Below are 25,712 nucleotides of genomic sequence, written 5' to 3'. Positions count from 1 at the left end.
TAACATCCTGCTGTCTTGGTGCTATCTTCCCTGACTACACTCTTTCCTATGCCAGGCAGTGATGCTTGCCCCCTCCCTCACTGAGCTCTGAAACAGGCTCACCTCTCCCCCTTCCCCAGTCTAGTTTTGTTCTAGATAATCCTACATTGCTCCATAATGACTGGGAGCCTTTCCATGGCAGGACCAGTGTTCAAAACACATTGGATCCTGTGTTGCCTAGCCTAAAATTCTGTATGAAGTAGCTATTTCCCGAGTTATTCCTCTTGAAGATGATAATGATTCCAGTGTTAACTGTATACATGGCAGGGGTGGTGGGGAGTAAAGTGTGGGGTGTGGCGACCTAACCCAGAGCTAGGGATGTTTCCAAGGCCACAATATGAACTCCTTGCCTTTTCTGGCAGGCAGGCTTTCTCCTTCCCACCAAGCTTTTGCCTGATATAGCTCCTTAGTCCAGTTGACTGGGGATGCAATGTCTGTCATCCAGCTGCACTGTACAAAAGGGATGGAAGAACAAAAACAAAACAAAACAAAAAAACCATGAGACAACACTCTGGCTTTTTAAACAGGTACATAGGCTCTCTTGTTTAATAGCAGTTAACAGAGGAAAACGTACAGGAGGAATAAACATGCTCTTTCCACATCGGTTTTCTACTAACCATGCGGCCCATCTGCATCAGTAACTTTATTAGTGAGTTTTAAAGAAAAGATTTCCCTTTAAAGTTAAAAATGAACTTTTCTAAATTTCCTCCATAAATGTGCAACTATTTGTGCAAAATAAAAAGGTCATTTCCCAACATATTAGTGAAAAATAATTGTGAACACAGGCCAAAAAAAAAAAAAAAAGAGAGAAGCAACTGAAGCTGCCAGGAAGAGTCCTGGGAGAAGGAAGGCTAAGGTAGGCAATCTCTGCAGCATGCCCCAGGGAGTGTGCTCAGAGGCCTTATAAGGAAGGTCATGGCCAATGCCAATCTCGGGGGAAGAAGGGCCCTGGGTCTGGGACTTGCTGAGAAAGCACTTGTCAAGCGTGCAGCGAAGCTAGGCTGACTTTGAGACCTGGAAGACTGTTAGGCCTGGTATGCAACGAAAACACTGGTGAGCGTTTCTTGGAAGCTGTCCATTCCCTTTGCCAACAGGGACTCTCCACTGGTTCCAATTTCTAGGTCCTGTTCTTCCCCACCTCCAATAGCAGTTATAGTCTGCTCAAAGAGATTCTCCTATGAATGTTAAAACTATGCAAGATGCCTATATTGTTACTGAAACCCACTAGGGTCCAAAACCAGACTGTTCTTTCAGGAACACAAACCTGGTTTCCCCAAGAACTTGGCCGAGGGTTCATACTGACTAGAAGGCAGGGAGGCCTCCAGCCACCCATGTTCTTGCCTTCTTATTGAAGCCTCTGGGCCATTTCTACATCTCTGAGCATTTGAGGCCAAATCTTAGCAGTCTGAGGGGCATAGGCACACATGCTTAGCACAAATCCTCTCAAGGCTGCGTCAGCCTTGAGACAAAAGACTAAAAAATACCAATTCACCAACTTAAATAACTTTGACATTGCTGGTCCCCGTTTTTACCTTCCTCTGACGACCAAGAGTGCCTCTACACAAAACTGAGTAGCATCATGTTGTTTTCTGTTAGGGAAGAGTGAAGGCAGACTGAAAGGGAAGAGGAGATGACCAAAGGGGCCATCCATATAAGTCTTGAGCTTGAATAAGCTTTTCCTTTAGAGGGACTTCCATGTGCAAGGCGCAGGGTAATCACCATTTCTCCACCCTACTCATTTTTCCCTCGATAGCACAGTTCTTCCAGGATAGAGGTTTCAGACCAAATCAGCAATGATAATTCTCTAAAAAGATTGAAACTATAACATGCTTAAGATACTCTCCCTTCCCACTTCAAAGTCTCAGCACTCAAAGCTGAACAGATCCTGCCCCAAAACAGGGAACTAGTGAAGGAGGGTGCTTTGGGTCCTTCTCAAGCAACAGGACTTCAGATTGGTGCAGTCATTTCTTGCTGTTTTCAACAAAATCCAGAGCTTGGGAGAAGATGGTATCCTGGGCCTCACTCTCATAAGGCCCCGCCTTCCTTGGCTTATGGAGTTCTCGGTGGCAGCACTCATCCCTGACCTTCATCCTGAGGCCCTTCATCCTAAGACCAACTGTAAAGTCCTCAGGATGAACCTTAGCAGGCTTCTGCAGAGCTCACATGCAGCCTGATCTCTCAAGCTTTAAGGAGGGCTGATGTCATTGTGCATATTCTCTTCCTCATGGTTTTCAAGTTGTGATAGGATATGATGTGGGTAGGGAGTGCAGAGTGAAAGAGGAAGCACTGCCCTCCCCAGAAGCAACTCAGTAGCTGACAAAGGTAATGAAGAATTTTGTTTGATGAGTCTCTCCTCCCACTAATCCAAGCTGGAAATGCCAGTGTGGCATATCTGTCATTGGTGATGCACAATTATACTCTTGCCAGCAGCCATAATAGCATCTTCTTGGAGTGTCTTAAAGTGCAGGTTCTTCTGACTGACCTCATAACAAAGCCCTTGCATTGAGTCTCAGGAGCCCATCTGGGACAATGGACATAGCCTCTAAGTTAAGCTAGGCCAGCCTTCCTGTACAACCTCCAGAGTTTGGGGGATAAGGGTTATAGACAACCTTTCTCAGGCGAGGCCAAAAGATGGCTTTGGGGATCTCAAAAGAAGATGAAAGCCTTGGGCTTGAGCAAGAAGAACTTCATATCCTGGGTGTGACTTAGTGAGGGACAACTGGGTCAACAGCAACAAACCACTAGCCATGGTTGGCCCGGTCTACTTCATGGTGACAGTGACTCCATCCCTAGAGGCATCCAGTCCAGCTGTGGCTGCCCTCACACTGCAGAGTTGGTGATACTTCCTTTAAGGTAGCCAGAAAGCTGATTTTAAGACATGAAGGAACAATCCCAAGAAACCCTCAGCCCTAAGGGTAAAGTGAGAGCTATTTTCAGGCTGCTGGGATCTGACCTATTCCAATGACACTGCTGAAGAGGGTCAAATCTGGCATTCTTTGTGAGGACCTATAGGAAATAACTGTTGACCTGTGCCCTGAAGCAAGTGCCCTGACCCTGAAAGAAGGAAATGAGATGAACAGGGAAGGGACTGAGGCTCTGATTCCATTAACAGTGGATTTGAAGATCCAGCAAAACTCTTTGGGCTGAGACTCAACATTCCTGGTATGAGAGCAACCTGGAGCTAGTCATGGGGTTTAGTTATTACCACTGCCTACTCAGCTCTATCCTGTCCCAGAAAAATTAGCAGTAAAAACCTTGGGTCAGATCTAAGCTAAAGAAACTATTATCCTTTGGGGATTGGAGTGAAGCTGTCATCTTGCTGCATGCCGTGTTTGCTCACCAGCCAACGAAAGTCAGTGGTCTGAGGGGATGGACCTCCAGAACTGCGATGTTAGTCTTTAATGTACTAAATAGTAATGTTTGCCGGGTCTTCTTTAACTTGCTTCAAAAAGAATCAGCCTCACCTATGTGATGAATGGGGCACCCAAGATTGAACAGAATATCCTTTTGCCTATCCACCTTATCTCCCAGTGTGAAGGCCTTACTTTATGTAGTTCCCGAACCCCAGACCTAAGCTCTGAATGAAAGGTGGCTCATTACACTGGGATTGCTGATACCATCATCTCTAGGATAATACAGACAGTGTAGCAATAACTTCCCCTGAGTCCCAGCCTAGCGACATCTCATGCACTTGCTTATTCTCATGCCTCTTTTCCTATAGGGAAAGGTTATGTGAATACTGTACAAGGGTTAATAAAAAAATACATATGCTCTCTTTGAAGAAGAATGCACAAATAAAGGGCTAGCCAGGGCTGGGTCCCGGACTATGGAGCTGCAGCGAGCAGCCTCTGTGGGCCTGAGACGAGCCTTCATGAGTGGTGGCTGCTGATGAGTCCCCGGAGCTGCTTGGCCACAGTGTCAATCAGTTTCTGCTTGTCTCGCTCATTTTTCCGAAACTGTGCAAACACGTTGTTCTTGCGGCTAGTGTCCTTCATCCTAAACAGAAAGGGAAGGTTTTTAGATTAATTATCCTAGAGAAGGATTCCCTTTCATTTGCTGACTATGTTCCTTCTGAACAGAGAAGGAAGGAAAGAAGGCAAAAAGCTTGAGGAGACAATGGTGGAAGGAAAACTTGCAGGAGGTAGGAACGACATAGTGCATCTTACCCACTACTCAGAGCAGGGGAATAACAGGAAGCTGTTCTGCTGGCACCCACAGTCCTCCCAATTCAGTCACCTTTGGGAAATAGTCAAGACCCAGCTTAGAGGGACCAGTCCCCTTACCACCATACCCTACCCCACCAATTCATTCCTTTCTCTTCCCAGCTATACATCTGTTATAGGTGTCTAGGACATGCTACAGCTCTGCTGATCAATAGGCTCTTAGGGAATGTCTTCCTCTGTTGCCACTGAGTTGATTCCGACACACAGCGACCCCATAGAACAAAGTAGAATTGCCCCATAGGGTTTCCAAGGCTGTAATCTTTATGGAAGCAGATTGCCACATCTTTCTCCCACAGAGTGGCTGGTGGGTTCGAACCGCTGACCTTTCTGTTAGCAGCTGAGCGCTTAACCACTGCACCACCGGGGCTCCACTTATTACCTCACAAGCCTACTAATCTAGGAAATCCTGATGCAACCTCTTAGTAGCTAGTATTTGACAGGAAAGGCAAAAAAAAAAAAAACTCTTGACTAGCAATTCTAAGAGAATATGAATAACCAAAAGCCAGTGTGTATTTCTAAACCTCACTCAACCTATTACTATATCCTATCTCTAACAAAACTAAGGGCTTGAATGATTCCTTTCTTTTGTCTCAGGGTAAAGGCCTATACATAGGCCATGAGGTGGCTAAGAGGGATAGTGCTGAGGAAAGTAGATGCCAAAGGGCTGGGCCATCCTCCCACTTGATAAACCAGGACCTTAGGCAAAAGAAATCCCTGAGTTCTCATTGGCTGTCTATACCCTCAGATCCTTGGCCTTTGGAGAACCTTCTGTTATTGAATCATGCTAAAGCTCCATAAATGGCATATTCCTACAGCACAAACCATGGGGAGTTCTGACCAATAGTTTTGTCAGATGGGGGGCCCTAACTGGGCTCTATGTCAAGGCCAGGCTGAGACTGTCATAGAAACCCCCAATCTGACTAAGCCATTACGATAGAATCCAGGAACCTGCTATTTGCTGCAGAGAGCTCACAACCCCTGACATCTATTGGTGACTGTTAACTCTGACCCCAGCCTCTGCACACCAGACTCCCCAGCCCACAGCTAGTTCTAGTGTCAGAGAATTAAGAATAATGCCTAGATCCATTTCTCCCTAGGGTGGGGGTAGGCAGACCTTCACCATCATCCCTCAGGAGCTGGGTCAGCTCTCTGGCCTCACTGCTCCCTGGGCTGCATGGAGACAGGCTAGAAGAGGCGAGGGAAGGAATCTGGTACTGGGGAGTAAGCTACCGCGAGGTATACGTCTCAGGGCCTTCAGCCAACCCTGGCTCGTTGCTTTCTGTGGGGTTGCCATTTGAAGAGGGGTAGATTAGAGGCCAGCGAATCAAAAGCCCAGAGATCCCACTAGTGCATTTATACCCACATGGTAAATAGGTTCTGGTGAACACCACAGCTGTATGGCTCTGGCTGACAGTGACAGCCACAAACTAATTGGGAATTCTCTCTCTGCTCTAAGGTCAAGGGCCTTCAGTTTGGTATTACTCATCAAGCAAACTGAAAATACCAAATGTAAAGCATCAACACCTACATGGTGAGGCCTGTGCTTAGAGGAAAGGAGAAATAACAGGGGTTAGCTGGAAAGAAAGCACGAGGATCCTCAAGGCTGTGATGATTACTGTATTTGGTCCCTTACAAACTAACTGCATAATTACGTTTGTGGAACTGGCCAGATTTTAGATTATTTATCCTAGAGAAGGATTCCCTTTCATTTGCTGGGTGTGCTATAAATCTAAACAACAATAACAACACAAAACCAAACAAAAAAGAAAAAAGGGGAATTAAAGCACTTAAGCTTTCTGCTTCTGCTAACTGAAAGGTCAGCAGTCTGAATTCACCAGTGGCTCCAGAGGAGAAAGATGTGGCAGTCTGCTTTGTAAAAGATTATAGCCTTGGAAACCCTTTGGGGCAGTTCTACTCTGTTCTATAGGGTCACTAAGAGTCGGAATCGACTCGACAGCAATGGGTTTGGTTTTTATGTGATCATTAATTTTATGATTCCTAGAAGCAGCCCAGGAACAGGCAGGCAGAGCTGGCTTTCAGCTCCCATAGGGAAGCTCTTGTAATAATGTAAAAGAAAAGAAAGAAGCAGGTAGTCTCTGAGCCCCCAGAGACTAGGATCTTTTGACCATTACTCTCTGATAAGGCCAGGAGTTGGGATTAGGCACTATAAAGATAAACTCAAGTACCTGAGGGCTGATAGTGGCATGTTGGTTTGTAGCCTTGGGATGTTCCAACACCAAAGGATAGCCCTCTCCACTTCCCATACCATTCTGTAAACCCGGGATCCTGACTGACTTTGGCTATGGTCACCTCTCAATGATACAGGGGCCTCAAATGTCCTCAGCAGGTCTTTGAGTCTCTCCATGTCTCACCCTGCTAAGATGGGCCAGATTGAGAAAGAAGAGACTGCCCTGGTGGTACAGCTGACTGTGAAGAAAGTAGGAATGGGTTAGGTAAAGGGATTGATTCCTATGAGGCTGGGAGATGTGGATTTCAGTGATCTGGATGGCCTGTGGTCCTACTGTGTTTAGAAGGAAGTTTTTAAACCCTGTTGACTGCTAGAGTAAGCACATGGCTTTGTTACTGGCTAGGCCTCTGGAATGCCTACTGTTGATCTACAGGAAATGGATGAGCCACTACTTCCAGGATCTAGAGATCCTCAGGTCCTCAAAGGACTTCAGTTGAGAGAGGTAACTGACTGAAACCCCATTTGGACGCATAATGAATATGACTATCTAAGCACCAACTCAAAGGCCAAAATGTTCCCCATGTCAGCTGGGTACTGAGAACTATGGAATTAGACCTTGGGCTGAATCTGCTCCTAAAGAAGAGTCTTCCATTGGAGAGGTAGGTTCCGGATCTTAAAGCCAAGGGCATCAACACCAGGAGGTAGGGAAGACTGCTGAGAAACTTCCTTCTGTCAGACTTCAGTTTCAGGCTCTGCTCGAGCAAGAGTATTGAGTGTTCCAGGAAGCTAAGTGGAACAACCTTTTACCTGGCACTGATGGGGAAAAATCCCTGCCACCACTCCAAGCCCCAAAGGAATTGGTAAGCCAAGGGTCACTCTAAGGACCAAGGATAGAGGAGGCAGTCAGCCAGGTGGCACCAGGCTGGTTTAGTAGATCAGTATGCCAGGGCAAGGACAACTCACAGGGTAGGGATTTTAGTGTAGTCATTAGTGTCAACGAGGAAACCAGAAGGACTTGCCTCAAAGTGATGGAAAAGGCCTAAGTGAATAATATACTTACTCTCTAGATATCCTAGAGAGGAAGGTCATTGGGAAAGAGAACCATGGAAACAAAGTTAAAATGGAAACATCAGTCTCTGCCTTGGTCAGGAGAAAGTAGTACTCTGGGCTCTTAGCCTCTTGGCTACAAACACATACACTGCATCCTGCTCTTGTCTACTCTCCAACTCCTTCCCTTTACTCTCCTATCATATTACATAGTAAGAAGTATATACCTTAGCCTCTTCTCCTGCTTATAAGCTCCATTCTGGCCTCCTGGACTCTGTCCCTTGCCTTCCTAGGATTTGAGACCTGTTTGACCATACATGTAGACTTGCTATACTGCCCAGATGCAGGGTACTCAGGATACCTTGGCTAGGTCCTGAGAACATTTTGGAGCCTTTCTTTCTGTGGATACACCTTCTAAGCAGCTTCTAAGCAGCTGGGAGTTACCTACTGCAAGAAAATGTTACCCTTTTACATGGATCTTGGTCTCTGGCCTGCCAGCTCTCAACTAGGTTAGTAAAAGCCAGGGCCAGGCTGCAACCAATAGCAGATCCCAGCATGTGGTTGACATATTGGTTAGCTGTGAGATGCTCTAGAGCTGGCTAACCCAATCTCAGTGACAGCATCTCTGCTTCAGAGAGGCCATAGGTCTGTGGCGGGCAACCTCTGCTGACTAGTGACTGTCTAAGGCAAGAATTAGATACCTTCTCCAACAGAGCTTTTTTGGGACAGTCAGCATAATAAAATTCAATCTGGAGGGAACAAAGGCATGCAGGAGAAGGTTTCAGTAATTCCTACTAGGAACCAGAGAAGTCACCTGTTCTGTGGGCTGCCTGTCCATCATCATACTCCAGATGACTCATTCTGTTCATGAGGTTGGCCTGAGCCCCAAACTAAGGCACTTTTCTTTCTTCTCCTGTCATCCTTAAAAAACATGCTGCTCTCATTAGGCTCCAAGGAAATGTCAGAGTCCAATTCTGACCCATGCTTGGCCTAGTTTGTTGGGGCTCAAGAATTAAGAGGCTATTAGAGGAAGATTGGCCTGCCCAGTCCAAAGATGGAGACTGCTGATAGCACCTAAGGACAACTTCAAGAATGGGCCATTCTTCTGTCTTTTCAAGGTCTTGGCAAAGGGCAAGTCCCAATTCCCCACCCCTATCACTTCACTTCCCACCAAAGACCACTGGACTGGATACTCACTTCTCAAGCAGGGTCAGAGCTGTCACTGGGTTTACCCGGAGGTACTTGCAGCTGGGCTGACCATAGTCAGCAAGGTAGGTTGACCAATCCCACTGGATGAAGAGATCCAAAAGCTGTAAAACATTCAAAACCCCACCCCAGAGATTAACCAGACAGACAAAACAAACCAGGATCCAAGAAATCCCTCACATCCTTTATCACCAGCTAATAGTACATTTAAGGAGCACTGGTGGTACAGTGGTTAAGCATTTGGCTGCTAACCAAAAAGTTGGCAGTTCGAACCCACCAGCTGCTCCACGGGAGGCAGATGTGGCAGTCTGTTCCTGTAAAGATTTACAGGCTTGGAAACTCTATGGGGCAGTTCTACTCTGTCTTATAAGGTTGCTGTGAGTTGGAATCGACTCAACGGCACACAACAACAACAACAATAGTACAATTAAAAATAAAATAAAAATGTAATAAAAGAAAGAATGGCTACAGACTATAATGCAACTAAGAAAATAAACGCATAATCATTAGAAGGAAGAGTCATCTCTACCATAAGCAAAACAGTGTTGCTATGCCAGTAGTTAGCTCTCAGAAGTCAGCCTGTAAAAAAACTAACACTGGACTAAATCAAAGCACAAGACTATCACAATAATCATTCACTCATTAATTTAATCAATACACACTGAATGCCTTCCATGTGCCAAGCACCATTCTAGGAACTACGAGTCAACAATGCACAAATAGAGGTGCATGTAGTCCAGTGCTCCATACACAGTTGTATGAGCTTTGAAGTTCAAAGCTCTGAGTTCAAGTATCACTTTTGTGACTTGCTGCATTGACTTTGTCCAAGTTACTCAGTTAATACAGACACATACTCATGCCTATACACAAACAGGACATATGAACAACAGAGAAATATTGAATCAAGGCATAAAAGGTGATAGCATTTATATGAGGCAGTATGTATTTTATCTACTTGGACACAGGCTAAGCAGTTGGAAACCAGGGCCATGGTAGGTCAGGACTGGGAAACAGGCTTAGTCCATGACAGATGATGCAGAATCTGGAATTGGGGATGTGGGTGTTAAAGAGGATTGCCGAGAACTCCACGCACATTCATAAGACGGCAGTGAGAGCTTTCTGAGGTGAGCTGAGTTCTGAAACTAGAGAGAGATTTTGACTCGGAGAAACTAAGTTCTGTCAAAGCCTTTCGTTCTCAGTCACAGTTTTAGCTTCAGGCATAAAACTCAGGCATAACAAACATTCAAAAAATTGTAGTTAAAAAAAATTCAGCGCATTTCAAAGGTGGGTGTGATGAAAGAGGAGCTTTAGCACCCCTCTAAAGCTTCTAGAGGAGCACAGTCCCAGACTCACATCACTGCATAGAGGGGCCCTCTAAGCAGCCTTTCTAACAATAGGATATGTATAAAAGTTTCTTTGACTCAGACATTTCTCTATTTCTCTCTTCTAAGAGATAACTGATGATGAGGACAAGTAGATGGCCTTCTCTCTGTGCAGAAAAAATGATGCAAGGCCTAGAGTGCCAGTCAAATCCAATGTCAGAGCATGGGCTCTGGGTACACCTTCGTACCCCATCTATATTCACTATGCAGCTGGGCAACAGGCAGTGTGGGCCTTGCCCTGCTTGGCCAAGTATCCACTCCCATCCATTCTCTTAGAACAGTTGTTACGAACTTCCTCAAGCAGGATGGGAACTGGCAAAAGTCCCAAACCTAAAACTGAGAAAAGCCCCTACACCCTCAGCCAAGAAAGGAATGTTAAAGATGAGAGGAGGGAGACAGAGAGACAAATAGACGTATTGGTTGGTCTGGGCCAGCATGGCCCCAAAGGGCCCTCTCAGCCTTCTTTTAGGTCATGTCTATTTTAGTTGGCAACTAAAAGGGCTTCTACTACTTCCTCTGGCTGCCCCAAAGCCTCACAGAACTCTCCTTTAGAAGAGAATTTTCCTGACTTCCTACATTAACTTTGGTAGTTCTGTTTTATAGTGTCCAAAGACCACTCAAGACAATTCCTCTTTACATGCTCCTGGGGAGAACCATAGATACTAGGAGTGTCCCTTGTTCTAAAGTTCTTCCAATACTGTGGTTTGCAGATCTGATTATGCCTTTTCCGCAAATCCCAGGAAAAAACTAGGATAAAGGATATCATTGTCGAAATCAATTTTTTTTTCACAATTTTTTTAAAAACCTTGGGGAGCCTTTTACTGTTTGTCCCCACTAGGGAGTTAATAAAAGAAAAGTGAATGAATAACATGAGTCTAATTGGAAAAACAAGAAAACCTGATTTCTTAAAACTATTTTAGGTATTATTTTTCAGATGTGGACATATATATGCATGTAATAAAACTACCTGTCTTTTAATGAATTCCTAATTTCTGTGATGGAGTTAATGGTATCAGTAATTTCTGGTTTATTGCAAAGAACACCATGTCTTTCTAGTCTGATGCAAACCCATTGCCATCAAGTTGATTCTGACTCATAGTGATACTATAGGACAGAGTAGAACTGCCCCATAGGGTTTCCAAGGCTATAATCTTTACACAAACAGAACTGCCGCATCTTTCTCCCATGGAATGGCTGCTGGGTTCGAACTGCCAAACTTTTGGCTGGCAGCTGAGTGCTTTAACCACTGTGTCACCAGGGCTCTTTTCCGGTTGGTGAGACCTGGGTAAATCATTAGTGGAGTATGCAGGGCAGTTCATGGCTTAGCTCTAAGGATTTATATTTTTATCTTCCTGCCAAAGTCTCTCAATACCAATGCTGAGTCCATGAGCTCTGGGATGTCGAGCTACCTAATTTATCCTGTTCTAGGCATGGAAGCTACTCAACTTTACTGAGCTCAACCAAGATGAGCCTGTAGATTCCACTCAGGGTCCGTGTTGCTTTCCACAGTCTTTTAGGGTAGCTTATACCTAGGCCTTATCAGCCTAGGAAATCCTATGGGGCAGTTCTACTCTATCCTATGGGGCTGGTCTGAGTTGGAATCGACTCAACAGCACAACACTACAAACATCTTTCTCTGAGAGAGATGCACACAGAATGGAGTCTGTGGCTACTTAACTAAGTAGCTAACTTAGCTAACTTAGTAGCTACCCGGGGCACAGTTCTACTGGATTCATACAACAGTGTTAGGATAAGAGGCCAAGAAAACCAGCAGGCCTATTGATCAACACAACACTATGATTCCAAGACTATTACTTTCAAAGGTGAATTAGGCTCTCCCAGCCACCATCTAGGTTCTCCATATGCAAGAACCTTGTTAGATCTCAATAAATTCTCTCTCAAGAATGCAGAACACTTAATCTAATCACTAATCACATTTTTTTCCTTAACCTTTCATTTGGAAATAATTTCAAATGTATCAGAAGGTTGCAAGAATAAGAATAGTATAAAAAAAACACCATATACCCTCTACTCAGATCCACCCATTGTCAACATTTTACCCCACCTGCTCTATCATTTGCATTCTCTCCACACACACACACACACACACACACACACACACACACACACGCATACACACACACACACAATTTCTTTTCTGAGTAATCTGAGAGTAAATTACATATATCATGACCCTTTATTCCCAAACACTTTAGTGTTCCTAAGAATTAAGGATATTTTTGCATGTAACCATATTACAGTTATCAACTTCAGTAAATTTAAATTTATAATTAACAGTATTTGTATTCTAATTATGTAGATTGGCCCAATAATGTCCTTCATAACCTCCACCCCACCCCGTTTTTTTTTTTATTTATTTTGCACTCTAGTACATGATATAGTCTAGGATCAGGTATTAGCCTTTTTACTCTTTTTTAAAAACCAAAAAAAAAAAAAAAATAGGGTTGCTGAGTTGGAACCAACTCGATGGCACCTAACAACAACAGTCTTTTTTAATCTGGGATATTTCCACCATCTTTCTTTTTCTTACATGATGCTGACATTTTTGAAGAATATAAGCTCCCTTCCTTTTTCCCTCAGTGTGGTTTTATCTAATGTTATCTAATAATAAGATTAAAGATATGCATTCCTGGCCGTAATACTAGATAAGTGATGCTCTGTCCTCAGAGTATCACACCTGGAGGCATACAGTGTTCATTTGCCCCACACTGGTGATGTTAATTTTGAGCACCTAGTCAAGATGTTGTCTGATTTCTCCATTGTCTAGTTATTATGTTTTCTTTGGCCGCTAATAAGCAATTTATGGAGAGAGAAATTTAAGAACATGCAAATATACTGCTACTCTTTAAAATTTCCCCTCAGATTTAGCATCCATTGATGATTCTTGCCTGATCCACTTTATACTATGATGGTTACAAATTGATGACATTCCAACTCCATTCTTCCATACTTATCAGCTGTCATTTAGCATTCTACTGTAAGCAAGTGCTCTCTTTTCTCTCCCATTAATTTATTTATCTAGGTTAGCAGCCATAAGGTTGGCAGTTCAAATCCACCAGGTGCTCCTTGGAAACTCTATGGGGCAGTTCTACTCTGTCCTATAGGGTCGCTATGAGTCAAAATCGACTCAATGGCAACGGGTTTGGTTTTTTTGGTTTACTTATTACTGGTATGGGCGACTCTATAGGACAGAGTAGAACTGCCCCATGAGTTTCCAAAGAGCTCCTGGTGGATTTGAACTGCTGACCTTTTGGTTAGCAGCTGTAGCACTTAACCACTACACCACCAGGGTTTCTGGTATGGACTCGTAAGTTCCCATTTTTTTTCAATGGCTCATGTTCATTATTATTCCTAATTGTTTTGGCATTCAAGTTGTCCCAGATTTGGTACATGGAAGCTCCTTCAAGCTGGAGCCTGTGACCTTGTGACATTCCCCCATTATTTTTTTGAGCACTTCCTTACTTTCTGGTATAAGAAGATGTTGCAGGCTCATCTTGCATCTACCCTTCCCCAACTCTGGAATCAGCCATTTTTCTGAGGACCCCTGGCCTCTTTTAGTGGGGAATGGTATTAGTGATTGTCTTAGTTATCTAGTGCTGCTATACCAGAAATACCACAAGTGGATGGCTTTAACAAAGAGAAATTTATTCTTTCACAGTCTAGTAGGCTAGAAGTCTGAATTCAGGATGCCAGCTCCAGGGGAAGCCTTTCTCTCTCGGTTGCCTCTGGGGCAAGGTCCTTGTCATCAATCTTCCCCTGGTCGAGGAGCTTCTCAGCCAAGGGACCCTGGGTCCGAAGGATACACTATGCTCCCAGTGCTTCTTTCTTGGTGGTATGAGGTCCCCCTGTCTCTCTGCTTGCTTCTCCCTTTTATATCTCAAAAGGGATTGGATCAAGACACAGCCCAATATTGTAGATTGAGTCCCGCCTCATTAACATAACTTCCGCTAATCTCATCTCATCAACATCACAGAGATAGGATTTACAACACATAGGAAAATCACATCAGATGACAATACGGTGGACAATCACACAATAGTGGGAATCACTGCCCAGTCAAGTTGACAGATATTTTTGGGGGACACAATTCAATCCACGACAGTGATCAAGATCTGGGTGCTAAGTGTGCCCATTGCTACTGGAGTGTCTTTGTTCACTGCTACTGGGGGGAAAACTACAGGGAGCTAAGCCCTTTCAGCAGACAGAGCTAGGAAATATATGCATGTAAATATGCGTATATATACATAGACACATGCACATGTATACATACATACATGGGTACCTATACATGCATATACACACATATATTTTAGAAATCATGAGTCTACACTGACATCTTCATTTCTAATGCATTCTCACAAGTTCTTTCCTGCCTTTCTCCATTCCATACATGTATGTACTTTCTTCCATATTGAGAACCCTGGCTCTCAACATAATCATCACATTTATTAATTTGATCAATTCTATAACATCTAAAGTAACCCCCAAGGTTACAAAAAAAAAAAAAAAAAAGTTCAGGATTTGCTTGCAATTACCCCTCTGTGTTTGTTAAGGTTGCATGTCAACTTGGCTGGGCCATGATTCTCAGTGGTTTGGCAGTTATGATGTAGTTTGGCAGTCGTATGATGATGTGATCACTTCCATAATGAGATTTGATATAATGTGATCACCTCATGATGAGATCGGCTGTGAGTAGCCAGTCAGTTGAAAGGGTGTTTCCTTGGGGGTGTGGCCTGCATCAAATACAAGTGGACTTTCTGGCAAGGCTCCTGGGCTTTTGTTCGCTCTGGATCCTGTAGCTGGCTCCTGTTCATCTGACTTCTGGTTCTTCATCAGTCTTCGCAGACTGTAATCAAGAGCCCTGCTGTCTGGACTGCCGAGCCTGGGTCTGCCAGCTCCTGTGGCTACGTGAATCAGGAGATGCCTCTATCCTGACCCATGGACTTGGGACATTAGAGCCTGTACAATCATGTGAGCCACTTCCTTGATATAAATCTCTTTCTATATACTTATACACTTCTGCTTCTCTAGAGAACCCAGCCTATGACACCCTCCCAATCCAAGACTGAGTATGCACAATCAAATACTGTGTTCGTAAGTCCCTTGGAGTAGTTCTTTTTCCTTCCTTCAGTGTAGTTACAGTATTCATCTAGAGGCAACTGGGTTCATTTGTTTCTGTTTGTTTTCAGTTTTAGGCTTCTTTCTTCCATCCTTGCTAATTTAATTTTATTTTCTGAATATGTAGGATATTAATATACTTCCAAAACTTAAAACTATACAAAAAGGTTAACTCAGAGAAGTATCATTCCTTCCCTTATTGTACCCCTTCTATCCTAATCCCTCCCACCCCTTATAGTACAAGTCCATTGCTTTCAGGTTTGTCCTTCCTGTGTTTCTTTTCGTAAAGATAAGCAGATACATGTATGTTTTATTTCTGTTTCTTTCTTTTAGAGAAAGTAGTAGACTATATGCGTAGTAGTTAAAGGCTCAGCTGCTAACCAAAAGGTCGGCAGTTCAAATCCACCAGATGCTCCTCGGAAACCCTATGGGGCAGTTCTACTCTGTCCTATAGGGTCGCTGTGAGTGGGAATTGACTCTACGGCAATGAATTTGGTTTTATTGGGGGTTTAGCATACTATATATGCTCTTTAAGACATCTTATATCTTGAAGTTTATAAATAGGTCCTGGATGGAGGAGAAGGAAAAAGAGGAGGGCTGGAGGTGGGAGACTGAAAACTTAAGATCACTATTCTACCTTCATGATTTTTACTATAACCTCATACTACATGTGTTATTATTTATTTTAATATTTTTGTATTTATTCATGTTCTGAACATAAAAAAAACTTGAAAGAACACTGTTCACATCACTATCATAAATGAGAAATCATTATCACTTGCCATATATAGAAGATAACTCAAATACTAGCACCATAATGAGATGTTCCCCTTGTCATCAGAAAGACTAAAAGAATAGCTTTCTCACAATGTGATTCAGTGTTGCTTATTGGTGCATTTGAGCACTATCTAAACACATCCTGAGTACCACGTGATACAGTCTTCTATACCTCCAGAATTCCATACACCCTACGTTTTGGGAAGAGTTTGTAACTTCAGCCAACAGTTGAGTGAGGACTGTGTGCCTGGAATATTTCATCAGAACATTGCTAAGATTCTCAATTCCACATGCGATGACTTCTGATAGAATTTACAGAACCACATTTTGGGCCTGTACTATGTTCTATTTATTCTTCTTAAGAGTTGCATAAAAATCATAACCTTCTGAACTTCAAGTGCAGTAACCTCTTCTAACATCTACTTTTACAGGATTTGAAACATGAATAATAAAACATGCTTGCTTGTCTCAGATTTTCTTAATGATGATGCAAACACATTGAATTCATCAAATGTTTTTAAAGCATCTAATATGTGTAAGAAATTGGGTTGGGCTTTTCACGTGATATTAAAATGAGTGGTCTCCCCCGTATAAAAAACCCACTGCCATCAAGTAAATTCCGACTCATAGCGACCCTATAGGACAGAGTAGAACTGCCCCATAGGGTTTCCAAGGCTGTAAAGCTTTACGGAAGCAGACTGCCACATCTTTCTCTCATGGAGCTGCTGGTAGGTTCAAACTGCTGACCTTTCGGTTAGCAGCCGAGCACTTTAATCACTGCACCCCTAGGACTCCTCCCCCATATAGGAGAATAAAATAAAAACACGAATAGCTGTAATCCAAGCCAAATGAATTAAATGCTAATAAGTGACATACTGACGAAGCCATATTCCTCCTTTTGAACCATCAATTGAACATTTTGTGAAGTTTTCCACTTACAACAAAATTTAAACAGCAAATATAAATTGTGATGCAGAACACACACACACACACACACACACACAGTATATCTTAAGTTTATTCTGGTTATCACATGTTTTTGTCATGGAGTTCAATATGAAAAATGTGTCCACATTTTATTGACATCAGTAGCAGATTTAAAAAAAATTATATCTTGAAATAATTTTAGACTACATAAAAGTTGCAAAAATAGCTTACACAGTTCCTGAATTCCCTTCATCCAGCTTCTCTAATGTTAACGTTTTACATTACCACAACTATCAGAACGATTATCAGAAACAGGAAATTAACTTTGGTACAATACTGTTTACTAAATTACAGATTTTATTCCAATTTCACCAGATTTTCCACTAATGTCTTTTTTTTTCTGTTCCAGGACCCAATCCAGTATCTCACATCGCGTTTCATCATCATGTCTCCTTAGTCTCATCCAATCTGTTCAGTTCCTCAGTCTTATCTTTCAAGACCTTGATACTTTTTTTTTAATTGTGCTTTAGATGAAGGTTTACAGAACAAATAGTTTCTCATTAAACAGTCAGTACACATATTGTTTTATGACATTGGTTAATAACCCTACGACATGTCAACACTCTTCTTCTCAACCTTGGAGGACCTTTTTTTTGGGTGAAAATATACAAAGCCAAAGATACACCATTTCAAAAATTTCTACATGTACAATTCAGTGACATCGATTACATTCTTCCAGTTGTGCTGCTATTCTCACTATTCTTTTTCAAATTATTCCATCACCATTATCTTCAACCCACTGTCCCCTAGGCTTCCCATCAAACACTTTGAGTTGCTGTTGTCAGTTTGATCTCACATAGATAATTCTGTTTATTTTTTTTTTTGGACTTTAGATGAAGGTTTACAGAACAAATAGTTTCTCATTAAACGTTAGTACACATATTGCCCTATGACAATGGTTAACAACCCCACGACATGTCAACACTATCCTTTCTCAACCTTGGGTTCCTTATCACCAGCCTTCCTGTCCCCTCCTGCCTTCTAGTTCTTGTCCCTGCACTGCTGTGCCTCATTAGTCCCGTTTTGTTTTATGCAGTTGTCCAATCCCTGGCTGAACGGTGAACCTTGGGAGTGAGGTCACCACTGAGCTAAAAGGGTGTCTGGGTGCCATACTCTTGGGGTTTCTCCAGCCTCTGTCAGGCCAGTAAATAGGGTCTTTTTTTGTGTGTTAGGATTTTGTTCTACATCCTTATCCAGCTCTGTCCAGGACCCTGTGACCCCAGTCAGAGCAGTCAGTGGTGGTAGCTAGGCACCATCTAGTTGTACTGGATTCAGTCTGGTGGAGGCCTTGGTAGGTGTGGTCCATTAATCCTTTGGACTAATCTTTTCCTTGTATCCTGTTCTCTTCATTCTCCCTTGCTCTCAAAGGGGTGAGACCAGTGGAGTATCTTAGATGGCTGCTCACAGACTTTTAAGACCCCAGACGCTACTCACCAAGGTTGAATGTAGAACATTTTCTTTATAAACTGTGTTATGCCAATCGAGCTAGATGTTCCCTGAGACCATAAGATCTTGATATTTGTGAAGTTTATTGTTTGGTCATTTTTTTTCTAGAACGTCCCTCAATTTGGGTTTGTCCAATGTTTTCTTATGATTAGACTGAGGCAGTGGTTCTCAGCCTGGGGAGATTTTGCCTCCCAGGGGACATCTGGCAATGTCTGGAGACATTCTGTTGTCACAAGGCATGGTGGTGGTGCTATTGGCACCTACTGGGTAGAGGCCAGGAGTCCCATTAAACATTTTACAATGCATAGGACAGCCTACCCCTCAACCCCAACCTACCCTCCCCACAAACAACAAAGAATTATCCAACCCAAAATGTTAATAGCAAAGTTGAAAAACCCCTGGCTTGACGTTATACATTTTTGGCAAAAACACAACAGAAATGATGATGTACCCTTCTTAGTGCAATGTGTCAGGGGGTACATGGTGTCCATATATCTTATGACTGGTAATATTAACCTAGATCACTTGGTTAAGGTGGTGTTTGATGGGTTTCTCCACTGTTAAGCTACTATTTTCCCCTTGTAATTAATACTTTTCTTTGGGGCTATATACTTTAAGACTATGCAAATACCTGTTTTTGCACACAGTTTTGACCACTAATCTTCGCATCTATTGGTTGATCTTGCCTGTGACAATTTTAATGGTAGTGTTTGACTAGTGGTAATTTTCTATTTCCCTCATTCCTTCTGTAGTTAATGGAAATTCTTCTGTGAGGAAGTGCTGTCCCTTCTCCCCCATTTACTTATTCAATTATTTCTATTAGTATGACTTCATGGGAATTATTTTATTTTATGGTCTATAATCCAATACTATCATTATTTATTTTGTTGTTCAAATTGTTCCAGCATTGGCCATTGGGAGCTCCGTCAGATTGGCTCTCCTGTGCACTTTCCACATGCTCCCATCCTTTACTTTCTGGCGCTACAAGATACTCCAAGTTCATCTTGTACTTTTCCTGCTCCAGTCCTGGAATCAACTACCTCTTCAGGGAGCCCTGATTCTTTTTTTTGGAAAATGATATTTAGAAACCAAGATCTGATTATTTAGTGTGCTCATTGCTACTGGGGTTTCATTGCTCCTAGACTCTCTCAGCAAATATAGCTAGGAAATCCATGTATGTATATCATATATTAATCCATGCATACAAACACATCTATATTTCTGTATCTATTTCTATACATATATTAAAATCATGAGTTTACATTGATGTCTCCAATTCCAGTCCAACACCACAGGGTTCATTGTAGCCTTGTCTCTTTCCTTATTTATCATTCCTTTCTCTGACAGTGAGAAACCTGGCTCTCATTATCAATGATATATTTTACTTATTCCTTCAATTCTAGTATAAAGTAAGTTTCAGAATTGCTAATCCATTTTCCTGTGACAAACAAATTTACTAACTAGAATACAGTATTTGTATACAGTTCATTTTCTCTTTAGCCTTGCAGTTTCCCATCTAAATACTGTTTTTGTGAAAGTTACTTAGGTTAGTTCTTGATTATATTATTCTTTTGTAATTCACTTAGGTTCATTTTTATTTCTTTTTTTTTTGTGGTAAAGAATATATATATAACAAAACCAGTTAGGTTCATTTTTCATTGTTGGTGTTCCATTTTTGGATTCCCCCTACATTCTGGTTGATTTTAAGTAGTTATTCATTTTGGGGTCTATGAAACAATACTATGGTTCTGAGAGTCAGAGCTATACAAAATGGTATACTCAGAGAAGTATTACTCCCTTCGCATCTTTACTAACCTCTTCCCATTCCTCATCCCTCCGCCGATGCTTTTTTCTACATCTTTCCTACCCACCCCTGGTAGGTAACCAATCTAGTTTCTGGTTTATTCTTCTTTTATACAAATGAACCAGCACATGTATATTTTTTATATCTTTTTCTTTTTCACCTGAAAGTTAGCATACTATAGATATTCTTGCTCACTTTGCTTTTTTCACTTAATAATATATCCTGGAGAGCCCTGCTGGTACAGTGGTTAAGTGTTCCTCTGAATCCTGGAAGTCACTCCCTATAACTATGTCCCTCATTAATGATCATGTTCTTGATTGTGAGGTATTTCATCTTAAAACTGATGGAACAGGAGAGTGTTAGATATCTACAGAGTAGGACTTACTGATACACGTTAGGGCTAATTAGATCAAAAGCACACTCAATCAATCATTAACAATGCTTTGATCTCAAACAGAGTTTTATTTATTTATTTATTTAAGAGTATTTATCACAACAGGGGAACTAAATTAGAGTAGCAGTTGATATGATACTTTCTGTCTTAGGCTGGGTTCTCTAGAGAAGCAAAACCAGTAAAATGTATAATTATAATAGAGAGATTTATATCAAGGAAATGGCTCACGCGATTGTAGAGGCTGGAATGTCCCAAGTCTATGGTTCAGGATAGAGGCTTCTCTTGATTCACGTAGCTTCAGGGGCTGGAGAACCCAAAACTGGCAGGTCAGAGAGCAGGGCTCTTGCTCACAGTCTGTGAAGATCGATAAATCCTAAGATTGGCAGGCAAGACTGTAAGACTTCTCTTGATTCATGTAGCTGCAGGGGCTGGCAAACCCAAGCTCAGCAGGTCAGAGAGCAGGGCTCCCACTCATGGGCTGTGAAGATCGACGAATCCTATGATCGGCAGATAAGCTGATAGCCGAAGTCCCAAGAACCGGAGGTCAAACGAACAGGAGGCAGCCGGAGAATCCAGAGCAAGCAAAAAGCCAGAACGTCTGCTTATATTCGGATGCAGGCCACACCCCCAAGGAAACTCCCTTTCAACTGACTGGTTACTCACAGCAGATTCCATCGTGGGAGTGATCACATATAAACACTGAGAATCATGGCCCAGCCAAGTTGACACACATTCTTAATCATCACACCTTCTAAGCTAAATAGATCAATTTAAAATGTAAATTATGTAATTACTGGTTATTATACACAAATGTATATAAATAGGAAAGGATATGATAAGGGAAGACATTTTGAATCAGGTTACACTAAGCAGGATACTATGTACGACAGAATACTTTTTTTGGCCTTCTGTACAGCTTTTATCTCTGTGACTTTTAACTAGGGCTTTGGCAGTTCTCAAGCTGCCTCTGCTATATTTTTCTGTTTCTTCGGAACATCCCTATTGCTTAATAGGACTTGAATTATAATTCTGATTTCACAGGGTGGGGCAACCAAGACACAGAAAAGATAAGCAACTTGCTGAAAATCAAAAGGTAGACAAGTAGTAGAAATGACTTTGTGGCTTATACTCCCTAAGATTCCATAGTTGATCTAAAAAATTCTCATGGATTCTGTCTCTGTGCTAGTTACTTATCTAAGGCTAGGTCAAACTTCTCAACAGAATTTGTTTTTGCAGTGGTAGCTGAGGAAGACTAGAAAAATCCAAACGAGTGAAAGTGAAAATTAGTCCCAGATCACATAGTGAGTTAACTAGATAGAGAAGAAATAGCTTTATAATAGCAGAACAAATGCAAAGTTTCAGGAAAGACGTTCAGAATGAGATACTGTTAAGATAAAGTAGGACGCTACTGATCCTTGCAACAATATACCATACACATTTCTCCAGCAGAAAATAATTTGGATAGATGAGTTGCTCATGGGTAAAGGAGTAGAAGGAAATTTTAAAGTAAGAATTACAGGCTAATATTCAAGCAAATGATCTTGAGGGTCCTTCTGTATTCTCTTAGGCTGAAAGGATTACTCAAAGAACTCAAAAAGTGAAAATGAAGAGCCTGGTGAAGAATGCCCTTTGCTTGTTCCTACTACTGGAATAGTGTATGTTACCAATTTACATCATGCCTACTCTCAGGGGAAGAGAATTGTTGTATACACCCTGCCTTTATTGCTAACTCCTAGGATGTAAGACTCATCTCCCATGCACACTGGGAGCTCCCCAAGGATGAAGATCTTTCTCCTTCTGACTTCTCCACAGCATGGGCTAGTACACGGTTATATTCTCAGCAGGTAGAGAGCAAAGACATGTTAAATGGAATTGCAATAGGTGAACTAACATTGTCACAGGAATGATATTGGCCACATGTATTGTGTTTTTCACAGTAAACTTTCCCAGTGGATCAAATCTAGGGTCTTCCTGACCAACACTAGAAGCCATGTTATGTGAGGAAGAAGGCAGCATCAAACAAGAGGAATGACATCAATGACAGATGAGTGGAAACCCAGACCTGGATGTGTGGTTCCAAGGTCCCAAGGGATAATACTAGCGACTAGTGAGTGGGAACTCAACAGATGATTAGTTCCAAGGTGACAGCTGGGCTGGCTCCTAAGTAGGTAGTATGGGAAATTCATGCTATGGAAAGTCTCTTCTTCCCAGAATGCCTGCAAAGATTCCATGGGGAGCAAAGGACTATAGGAGTTAAGTTGGTACGCAAAAAGATTCAGATACAGACACACTGACAACAGCCACACCTCCTTCTCCCTTGAGGTGATTTTTGTTTTTACATCTTTTCTCTTGAACAGGCACACTGAGTTCTACAGAGAATTGTGCTCCCAAAACAGGTGTGTCCTTAAAGTAATTTGATGTAGAAAAACCTGAATTTGCACTTTATATACATTTCAGAAGAATTTTTCATGTCAAACAGGATAGACTACAAATGATTTCAAATAACATGCTTCTCTGGAACACTTAACATATACTCTAACTGACAAAAATTCTAAATATGCGACCTCTTTAGAACATGGCTACTGTACAGTCCATTTACTTAGGAGGACAGTAACACACAGAACACTAAGCCAGGAGAAATCCCTTTTGTCCACACCCTGCCTTTGGTTAAGATGAAACCAATCACATCATTATATTTTTCATAATGTCTGATCCACAGTTACCTTTTTGGGAGGCAGTAAGGCATGGCAAAAAGAGCCCGAGGATGGAAGTGCCCTGATTGACAGTGTGACCCCAGGTGAGCCAGCAAAACTGTTTTTCTGGTTCAGATATGGAATCATAACAGTTCTTATCAGTAGCTGAGGGCAGACCAAAAGAAAAGTCCACTAAAAACATAGAATTGACTGATGATCCATTTGTGTTTATTGTCCAAGATCTGTCCCCCCAGTGACTTGTTCCTGGTGCTGGGCCTCTCTGATTCAAAGAAGAGCATCCGCCTGCCTCCCAAGTAGTCTCTGGAGTACTTCCTCACATAGAGATCTGGGCACTTGCAGCATCAAATGAAAAGCAGGACTTATTTTAACAAACATAAACCGAGTACCAGCAACGTATCAGGCAATCTTCTAAGCACTGGGCATGAAAAGATGAATAAGACAGTATCTCCAGTCATGAGGAACTCAGTCTAGTAAATAAACAGATACAGAAAGATACAAGTACTGTAAATGGTATGAAAGTTGAAAGGAAGGGCATCTAAGCCTGAGCCAGATAGGTAAGGATTGAGGGGGCAGGGCGTCAGTCAAGGTTTTGACATGGTTGGTCTCTCAGGAGTGCCATGGGAATAACCAGGATAAATGAGGCAAGTGATAAAAGGCCTCATATACTAAACTAAGGAGATTGAATTTTAGTCTAGAAGTTTCTTTGTTTTCATCAAGGCTGCTTTCTTCTAGATCAGAGGATGGAAAACTATAGCTTTATATTTTGTAAATAAAGTTTTATTGGAACACAGCCATGCTCATGGGTTTACATATTGTCTGTGGCTGCTTTTGTGCTGTAACAGCAGGGTTAAATAGTTGCAACATAGACCATATGGTCTGGAAAGCGTAAAATATTATTACCTGCTTCTTTACAGAAAACATTTACCTCTAGGTCTAGGGCAGTGTGCTGTGAAATGTAAGATGTCTAATATCTATTAAGGGAAAGGAAAGAAAATAGCTTCTGGGAGACTCTTCTGATTGTGGCAAAAACATTCTCTTAATAGCTGGCACTAAAATTCTTTTAGGGGAGAGAAACACATTTGGGAAAATACCTTGCTTGGTGACACCCCAATGTGAAAAGACATCTAGTAGAGAAGAGGAAAGGAATTTGTTACTCTGGTTCTTTTTTTTTGTTACTCTGGTTCTTGAGTGACAGAGAGCTGATCAGAAGGGAGAGTCTTAACGTGTGAGAGCGGCTAAGAAGGAAATCACTAATGGTTTTGTGGCCCCATAAAACTTTGGAGACCTGGGATGTGTAATAAGTGACTTTTTCAAAGCTGTTAGCTTTGCAGTCTGTGATATAAATCTCCCCTACAAACCCACCCACTAAATGTCAATCTCCAGACAAATCTACTCTGTTCCCAGGGTGGTACAAGCGGTTAAGGGCTAGACTACTAGCCAAAAGGTTGGTGGTTTGAACCTACCCAGAGGTACCTGGGAAGGCAGGCCTGGCCATCTGGTTCCAAAAGGTCACAGCCTTGAAAAGCCTATGGAACAGTTCTACTCCGCACACACGGGGTCAACACGAGTCGAAACTGACTCACAACACAACACACCGTTCCCAACTGGTTGGGTGAATGGATTTTTTTTTCTTTTCATTTTTTGGTGGAACACAAAAAAGAGGTTGCGTTTCACATCTACAAACTGCACCGGAGAAATGGGAACACAGGAGGCAGAGGAGGCTGTAAGACTAGCTGTTGTTGTTAGGTGCCTTTGAGCCTGTTCCGACTCATAGAAACCCTATATACAACAGAACAAAATATTGCCTGGTCCTGCACCATCTGTCAAATCATTGCTATGTCTGAACCCGTTGTTGCAGCTACTTTGTCAATCCATCTCATTGAGGGACTTCTTTTTATATGCTGCTGCTCTACTTTACCAAGCATGATGTCCTCCTTTAGGGACTGACAATATGTCCAAAGTACATGAGATGAAGCCTCACCATCTTCGTTTCTAAGCAGCATTCTGGCTGTGCTTCTTCTAAGACATATTTGTGCATTCTTCTGGCAGTCCACAGTATATTCAATATTCTTTGCCAACACTGTAATTTATTATTTTTTAAATTTTTCCCCATACTAAAATTTACACATACATTGTTATGTGACTCTAATTGCTCTCCCCATACTGTGACAGCACACTCCTCCTTTCCACCTCTGATTCCCCATGTCCATTCAACCAACTCCTAACCTTCTCCGCCTTCCCATCTCACCTCTGGACAGAAGCTGCCTGTTTAGTCTCTTGTATACTTGAGCTAAGAGGCACACTCCTTACGAGTATCACTTTATGTCCCACAGTCCAGTCCAATCCCTGTCTGAAGAGTTGGCCTC

At 42.1% G+C, this 25,712-nt stretch overlaps 1 protein-coding gene across 3 annotated transcripts in view; it reads right to left on the bottom strand.

Moving 5' to 3' along the window:
- Positions 1-492: 492 nt before the first annotated feature.
- Positions 493-25,712, bottom strand: part of EXOC6B (exocyst complex component 6B) — a 738,950-nt gene continuing 713,730 nt past the window's right edge. For 2 of the 3 annotated variants that reach the window (XM_004369208.2, XM_023732752.1), the window contains 2 exons: positions 8,695-8,807; positions 3,794-4,035 (listed from right to left, as the gene is read on the bottom strand). In XM_004369208.2, the coding sequence (XP_004369265.1) occupies positions 3,909-4,035; positions 8,695-8,807 (240 nt within the window). In that variant the 3' untranslated portion in view covers positions 3,794-3,908. Of the gene's footprint in view, positions 4,036-8,694; positions 8,808-25,712 lie in introns of all 3 variants that reach the window. The other variant, XM_023732748.1, reaches the window with a different exon arrangement.

Source organism: Trichechus manatus, unplaced genomic scaffold (assembly GCF_000243295.1).
Source record: "Trichechus manatus latirostris isolate Lorelei unplaced genomic scaffold, TriManLat1.0 scaffold00004, whole genome shotgun sequence".
Classification (NCBI taxonomy): domain Eukaryota; kingdom Metazoa; phylum Chordata; class Mammalia; order Sirenia; family Trichechidae; genus Trichechus; species Trichechus manatus.
The sequence above is the reverse complement of the archived record's forward strand: the minus strand, read 5'-3'. Positions and strand labels throughout refer to the sequence as shown.